The following is an 8916-nucleotide window of genomic DNA, read 5'->3' on the forward strand; positions in this document are numbered from 1 at the left end:
AAGCCCGGGAAGAATGGGGGCGTGTCCCCCAGCCTTTTGTTATACGAGCCAAAGTTTAAGTTGAAACTATCCGAGTATTACCTCAGTCTATTATTGTCTGACATTCCAGTATATCTTCACAAGCTTTATAAGTCCATGACAAAAAAGTAAGTGCATGCCTGGTTATTGTATTGTCGTGTTTATTATGCCTCGTTATATCTATTCAAGCGTGATAAGAAAGAAACACTGCTAATGTCTACGTCCTAATATTAATATTGAGCCTTTATGGGTGATTGCTACCATTGTAAAGATGTTTGGATATTCCTTTGTGATTACAGTGGTATATATTTGTATTGTTATGCTAATTGCTTATATATGACAATGCTTAATTATAGATTTATTATATTCTATTTGTTATTACAGAACTGCTGTAAATAATACTGTGAAGTACTGGACTAATACAGATACAAACCAAGTCACGTCTCCTCATCCATTCTTTGCATCCTGACCGATGCACCATCTTTGGTTATTGCATATAGAGGGTATGCGTGTGACATCATCATCAAACCCAGAAGTTATGCAGGAATGCCTACTGAGTGTCAAAAAAATACTTTCTGGCCTTGACAGCCCATGCATCCAAACATAAAAGTCATATCTGATTGCATTAAACAACATTAAACAATGTTAAACTCACTTTGCATGTTGCTTTGCCACTCGATGTGCCATTCACTTTAAGCATGCGCATACCCTCTATACCTGAAAGAACTAGCATCCAGACTATTCCCTATCTAACAGGTATGCCCCCCTTTGTTACCCATATATGGAGCTGACTGATTTGTTTGCCCCTGATGCCATGATGACACATTGTGGTTAGACAACACACTCCATATTTGGGCGTAGCCGCATTGGGAACTCCTATGATTGTTATTATTGTGTCCTTGAGACAATTTTAACATAGGATATTTGGAAAATATTTTCAACATGGAAAAGATTATGACAATTATGCAAAAATAATGGTGATTATCGCGAATAATTGCAATCAGTTGATTATGTAATAATTGAGGACCTCTGCCAGTGTTGGTGTTCAAAGGTTTGAGCATGTTATGGGGTTATCAACATTAACCAGAGGTTGTTTTCTCTATCAGTACTATTTTCATACAAAACTAAAACTGTAAAATGTTCCGAGTGCCAAGTAAAATATGAAGGTTTGTTCAAACTGACTCTGGTAATGAAACATGAAGAAAAAACTTTAACAAGTTTGACATGTTTTTTTGTTATTGTTGTTGTTTTCTGCATTCCAGCTAAATCACAAAGAGTATTTAATTTTTCAGGCTAGATTTGCTCCCCTTTGGTCAGCTTTGTTATCAGCTGAGAGTTTAACAACATGGCATTATAGTATGAAAGTCCAACCCAAGTTATAAACTAAAGTCCTGATGTCTTTTCTTTCCCATGACGACTGGTGAAGAGAGAACTAGCTGCGGATTAACCATCAAAGGTAACATATAGGGCCCTATAGTGTATGGGGAGCATGGGGGGGGGGTGTTAATTTTGTCAGCAGATTTAGTCATTTGGAAATGTTTGAAATTAGTTTAATTCTAGTTTTAATTGTTTAAATATCATAAGATTTAGTCAACTAAATCTACAGTTGATTTAGTCGAAATATGTATTTTGGCAGGCTATGATGACGTCGTAATGCCTGATTTATACTATACTTGGCTGTGTGCCGAAAATAGACGATCTACAAGCTCACAATGTGTCGCAGCGTACACCTGCACACAACCAAGCATAAAATGACTGTTCTGCTGGATCTTGTCTCTCCACCACTCCCTCCCTAACATTTTCGTTTAGATTGTATTTGTTGATGAAAATGACTATGTATTTAGTCACTAGTTTTGGTCATCATAGGTTTGTTTTTGTTTATTTTTAGTTTTTGTCGACAAAATTAACACTGATGGGGATTTATGTCAACATAGTCATGCTCTATGAATGTGCAGCACAAAATCAAATGCCATTAATAACTTTCTTTGACTGCAAGGTGCATGCCATTGTTTTATAACCTTAATCTTAATCTAATGCTTGGGTTTCACTTTTTTATAACCAAGTTTTAATGTTTATGTACAAACTTAAACAGTGCAACTGTTATACATGTGTATTGATTGATTATTATGTTTAGCAGTCCACTTGCAATATCCTCACAGCCCAACAGTGAGCACACAGGTTGAGAACCACTGTATTACACCACCTTTAATTGCAATCATTGTACGTAATGTTTATTTTTTTTAAAAATCCACTTCATTGGCTTTTAGAGTGAAGAAATGCATTTCCACCTGGCCTGGATCGCCGTCCTCTTCCTCTGTTCAGCCATTGCTCATGGGGGTAAAGTTCTTGTTATTCCTGTGGACGGCAGCCACTGGGTGAATATGAAGGTCATAGTTGAGGAGCTGCATGCAAAGGGCCACCAGGTTTCAGTCATGCGAGCAAATGACAGCTGGTACATTAAGGAAACCTCTCCGTTCTACACTGCAATCACGATTGATGCTGCGGTTGGATTCGATGAGGAGTTTGCCAAGACATTAGTGTCTAGACTTCTGGAAATCCAAAGGCAAGGAAAGTCTGCCTGGACTCGTTTCAAGATAGAAATGGAACTAGCAGAAAAGGCTTCAGAAATTCACCAGATCGGTTGTAAAATGCTTGAACACATTTTTGAAAACAAAGATCTCATGCGGTCTTTACAGGATGCAAAATATGACCTGGTTCTGACTGACCCTGTTGATCCAGTTGGGACTATACTTTCCCACTACCTTAGTTTACCATTAGTCTTCAATGTGAGATGGACCAGCCACGGTGAAGGCCATTTCACTATTGCACCTTCTCCACTTTCTTATGTTCCATACCCAGGGTTAGAGCTATCAGATAAAATGACCTTTCTGGAAAGAATAATCAACACATTGGTTTTTGCTTTTGGGGAATTCCAGTTGGCACAATATATTACACCACATTATGTAGGTCTGTTAGAAAAATACCTTGGTTCCGATGTAGACTACTTGTCCCTGTTTCAAGAAGCAGACCTGTGGCTGATGAGAGTTGACTTTGTGTTTGAGTTCCCTCGCCCCACCATGCCTAATGTTATCTATATGGCAGGGTTCCAGTGCAAACCTGCTAAACCTCTTCCTCAACACCTGGAGGAGTTTGTCCAGAGTTCTGGGGAACATGGAGTCATCATCATGTCTTTGGGGACTCTAGTTGGAGAGCTTCCCCATGACTTAGCAGATGAGATAGCTGCAGCTTTTGCCCAGCTACCTCAGAAAGTAATCTGGAGGCATACAGGTGATAGGCCTGCTACTCTGGGCAACAACACTTTACTGGTGGACTGGATGCCACAGAATGACCTGTTAGGTCATGCAAAGACCAAAGCGTTTGTAGCGCATGGAGGAACAAATGGAGTTCAGGAAGCCATGTATCATGGAGTTCCAATAGTAGGACTCCCGTTGATTTTTGATCAACATGATAACATCTTTAAAATGGAGTATAGAGGTGCGGCAAAGGTCATTGACATTTTTACTATGAACAAAGACATATTTCTGCAAGGCATTGAGGAGGTTCTCCATGAGCCTTCCTACAGGAACAACATGCAGAGACTCTCCAGGTTGCACAGAGACACACCAATGAAGCCGCTGGACACCGCCATCTTCTGGATAGAGTTTGTCATGAGACACAAAGGTGCTGCTCACCTCCGCACAGAGTCCTACAAAATGCCCTGGTACACTTACCACTCTGTAGATGTCATGTTGTTCTTAATAGCATTATTCTTGATTATGGTGCTGACTTGTGCTGCCTTTGTCAAGTGTTTATGTTCCAGGCTGTGTTGTAGAAGAAAAACAAAAAGTGACTAAATATGGAACAGGCTTTGTTTAAATGTGTGATTTTAAAAATGACATTCCTGAACATGATTAGTATAATCAGGGCTGCAAGTGGCCATGGCCAAGTCGTGTAGAGTTCTGGTATTTGTACCTCTCAGAAGACATGGCCCTGGCTTTTCTACAAATAGCCTACAAGAGACATCTGTGTCATCCCCTTTAATCAATTATAATTATTCTTGAGGCTTAATGATGATGTATGTTGTTGACTACTGCTGCTTCAGTCAAATCATGTTTTATGTTGTGGTTACAAATAATTACAAGGTTGAACACATGTACTTTGGTATCAGAGAATGAGCACTTAAGAATCTAAATCTAAGTCACACATAATTTGTTTTGTTTTGCAACCACAGAAACGCTAGGTTATAGGAAGAGATGGATACTGCTGTTTAATGGATTAATCATCAAAAAGCTTTTGCTGAGGGAGGCTTACTGGCAGAAGGGTAGACCCGTACAGCATCATGGTTTGATTGAAGATTTTGAGCTAACACACTATGGGTAACTCTGAGAGTAGGCTATACAAACCCATCCAGGTCCATTATTTGTACACTGAGTTAAAGTAACGCAGCGGTCAGCGTGAGCCGTGAGGTCCCTCTCAACCCTCATTGATCCACATCACACACAGTTCACATCATGCGCTGAATGAATCCGCTCACTGATTGATTTACTGCAGCGCTTCATAACACTGTTGCTGTCACGTGTAGGATGAGCATTCTGAATCACTGTGATAACTGAGCTCCTATGTGACTCACTAAAACAGTGGTTTTCAACCCTTTTCATATCAAGGCCCATTATTTATTCGGCATTTGAGCCACGGACCACCATTTGATGAGATTTAGCCTCTGAGAATTAGAATATTTTGTTACCGTTGGATACGATTTTGTCCACAATTCCATGCTGTATTGATCTTGGTACCATAGGAGAGATGACAGGCAAACGTTGATCAAAATAACAATTGTTTAATTAAGTAATGCAGATATTTAACAATAATTTAACTCTTAAGAGTTTTACACTCTCAAGAGTTAACGATCTAATAAGGGTCCATTTGGTTGCCAACTCTCCATCATTTAGCTGGGGACCACCTGGAACCCCCCCAAGGATGGATGGATGGATGGATGGATACATCCATTCATTCATATACAAATGTACAATTAGCACATCAGTTAATCTGACCTCGTCTGCAGTCAATGGACTGGTATCAAAGCTCTAAAGCCTAATTTATCATCGTAAAACAGCAGGACTTGCTGAAAAGAAACAATACAGTCATGACTGTACTTCTGACATTGAACAGGAGAGGGCAGTATAAACCAACAAGGAACATTTCTCAATCGTACCTACAGTATCTGATAAATCCAGTGGTTCTCAACCTGTGGGTCGGGACCTCCAGGGCCCAGGGGGTCGGTCCCGACCCACAAAGGGAGGCTCACAACACCTCGCAAGGCCCACAACGCTGTGAGCTTGTAGATCTGCTATTTTCACAATATTTATCTGGGGGGTCCCCAGTTCAAATATGATTATTTTGGGGGGTTCACGGCCTGAAATGGTTGAGAGCCACTGCACTAATCAGACAAGTCTCACAGACAATGTTCCACATCCACCCTTTCACACTCATTTACAATATTCTGATGCTGATCTACAAGCTCACAATGTGTCGCATCATGATGCATTGTGAGCTTGTAGATCAATCCATCCTCTTTGGGTCCAACCCTAACCTTAGAAAGGCTGAGAGTTTCACGATCAAAGTGGGTGAAAATGTTATCACAAGAAAGGAGGAAATTACCTACCTGGGTTCCATCTTGGAGGCAAACCTCTCAGGTGACAAAAACGCTGAAAAGACGATCAAAAAGGTCCACAAAATAACACGGAGGATGTGGAGGCTTGTTCGTAAAGTCAGTAAGAATACTCTGAAGATTCTTGTAGGGGCCCTCATACAAGGTCATTATGATTATGCATGCACCTCGTGGTATCACAACACCTCCAAGGCCCTAAAAACAAGGCTCCAAACATCCCAAAACAAACTTGTAAGGCTACTTCTTGGCCTCAATTACAAAGCCCATCTAACCCATGCCCATTTTGCTAGGCTTGGATGGCTTAGGGTTGAGGACAGAGTACAGCAACTTGCTATGGGCCTGGTCTTTAAGATACACCACAACATTGGGATCCCCCTGTATTTGTCAAAATACTTCCAAAATGTTAATCAAGTCCATGATCATAACACCAGAGGCAGCTCCACAAACCATGTTCAACCCAGATTTGGCACAACAAAGGGAATGAACTCTTTCTCATGCTATTCATCTAAAATGTGGAATGCCCTACCAAAAGGAGTAAAGGAGTGTAAAACCCTACTTACTTTCAAAAATGCCCTAAAGATACACCTTCAGGAGGCTGCAATTCAAAAATGGCCCCTGTCCAAGTCCTAACCTACCCCATGTCCTAACCTAACCTACACCCCCCCCCCCCTCTCTTTCTTTTTTGTACATATTTTTCACCCTTCATACTTCATACCAGTAACCTGTAAACTGATTGTATGACATTCTGTATAGTAGTGTGTATATCTGTCTGTCTCTTATATGTCAACATGATTTGTGTGCATGGGGATCTCATCTTAAACAAGCTACGTGCTTAACTGAGCTATCCAGTTTAGTAGACCTTGTATTGCGAATTTGTACTTCCATGTACTGTTATGTACTGCCATGTACTGTTCTCATGTCTTACTAAATAAAGTACATCAATCAATCAAAGCTATAATTTTTGAATAACCAAAGTACAAAATACATGTATGGTTGAATTGATTTAAATGATTTTCATGCTCTATATTAAATATTTTTGCTGGGGACGCCTGCATGGAACCGTTCAAGGACGCCCGGCCCGTGGGTCCCCGGGCCCCATTTTGAGAACCACTGATTGATGTAATATTTGTTGCCATTGTGAAGCTTGCCTTGCAGAAGTGTGTGCAAAACCCCAGGCAGCACCTCAAGCATGCAGGACACGCGTGGGAGTGTGTTTTTCTTCCCCACTTTCTTTCCTTTCTTTGCAAGAACTTAATATCACCAACCACATCTTTACTCCCTCCCACACACATTTGTGAATTTGAGTTCTTTATCGCTTCCCTACAAAGGTCATCTATGAAGATGAAAGTGATAGGTAAAGTGAAATTGACTCTGGTGGGCCTGTAGACACACAACCAGTGGTGGAATAGGTACTCACATTTTTATTCAAGTTTTATTCAAGTATCAATACTGCATTGTAGAAATACTGTAGAAATAATGCAGAGAATGTAGAGACATTTGCTTGAGTAAAAGTACAAAAGTATCAAAATGTACAAGTTTTCAAATGTATAAAAACCCTTTGAAAATAGCAGATCTACAAGCTCACAATGCGACGCATTGTGAGCTTGTAGATTGGCTATTTTGAAATAGCCAAGTGTACTGTATAGGGCTGAAGTTGGTAATGTATGTTTTTTAATAATAATCAAAATCTACAAAGTAACTGGAAGTGGAAGTAGAGTGAGTAAAAGCATTGGAAATTGGAAATACTCAAGAGTAAAAAGTACCTAAAAATTGTACTTAAGTACAGTACTTGAGTAAATGTACTTAATGTTACTTTACGCCACTGCTCTGGTGGGCCTGTAGACACAGGAGAAACATGTGCTTTATAATATGACTGTGTATATTTGTTATAATAGAGGTGATATGATAAAATATGTGTTTACATGTTGTCAAACTGAGACCTGTCAAAGTTTGAGTTGAGTCACCGAGACTTTGATGGAGAAATAAAAAATGAACACGTGCATATACCAACATATCATCTCTGTCGGGTGGAAACCTCATATGTCCGAAACTGTTACTTTACAGCATTGGTTCTCAAAATGGGGTCCGGGGACCCCCAGGGGTTCTTGGGGGGGGGGGGGGGGGTACAAAACAAGTGATATATAAAGTCACAATCATTTTAACCGCTTTAACCATACGATATACTTTGGCTATTCAAAAACAGCAGAAATAGCTCATAGCGACAGACGATGTTATTGTGTTTCTTGTTATGTATCATATGTTTTTGTTTCCTCTGCATGTGTTTTTGTGGATGAAAGCTTGCATCTTTGCTAAATCCGGTGCATAAACATGGACAGTGCATATTATTGTTCAATAATTGTCTCCTCTAAATAAACAAATAAAGTAACGCAAATAAAACGAATACAAAAAAATACTCGTCATCAAAATATACTTGAAGTACCAAAAGTAGAAAGTACTCATTGTGCATAATGTCACAAGTTTTCAAATGTATAAAGATCTTTAGAAAATAGCAGATCTACAAGCTCACAATGAGTCTTTAGTTTTGATGATCTCTTGTAGTACTGTATGTCTTTATATGTCTTTATGAATTGAATACACAGGACCACAATGGAAACAAGCCTTCAGGGCTTTTTGCGTTTTTAGCATCATGGTACAGTATAACTGTACCTCTGTACTTTTTGCAAACTATTAATAAAGTATTCAATCAATCAATACTAACGTAGTATACTAAGTTCTTATTTGTATGAAAACCCTTTTTCAAGGGTTTCAAGGAAAAATACCATGACATTTTATCATTATTATAAAAAATGTAAGTTTTGTTGCCAATTATTTGGGGGCCCACTTGCAATACCCTCGTGGCCCACCAGTGGGTCCCGGGCCACAGGTTGAGAACCACTGATCTAGCCTATTATATTTACGCAAGGCAAGGCACGTTTATCTGAGTAGGACATTTCAACAGCAAGGCAATTAAAACTGCCTTACATAAAACATCAAACATTAATTCATTAAGAGAAAAAACAAAATATTGTGAAAATAGCAGATACAGTATACAAGCTCACAGTTCGGCTATTTTGACAATTCCTGCCTCTTTCTTATATTATTTGACAATTTGTCCAATGTTTGACCAGTTTTTATAGTAGTTTCTTGATAAATTTTTATGCAATACAATATGTATTTGGCTAAAGTTATTTGTTGGAATGGAACAATTTCTTCAAGGAGTGGCACAGACA

The 8916-nt window shown here is 39.3% G+C and overlaps 1 protein-coding gene across 1 annotated transcript; it reads left to right on the plus strand.

Annotated features, from left to right (window-relative positions):
- The first annotated feature begins 493 nt into the window (after nucleotides 1-493).
- LOC311053383 (UDP-glucuronosyltransferase 2A1-like) lies at nucleotides 494-4047 on the plus strand. The gene is made up of 3 exons (XM_084068885.1): nucleotides 494-774; nucleotides 1445-1474; nucleotides 2286-4047. Exon 3 carries the CDS (start codon nucleotides 2295-2297, stop codon nucleotides 3870-3872), a length of 1578 nt encoding a protein of 525 aa, XP_083925011.1. The 5' UTR covers nucleotides 494-774; nucleotides 1445-1474; nucleotides 2286-2294; the 3' UTR covers nucleotides 3873-4047.
- The last annotated feature ends 4869 nt before the right edge of the window (nucleotides 4048-8916 follow it).

This window comes from Gymnoscopelus microlampas (assembly GCF_963454915.1).
Source record: "Gymnoscopelus microlampas genome assembly, chromosome: 1".
Taxonomy (NCBI): Eukaryota; Metazoa; Chordata; class Actinopteri; order Myctophiformes; family Myctophidae; genus Gymnoscopelus; species Gymnoscopelus microlampas.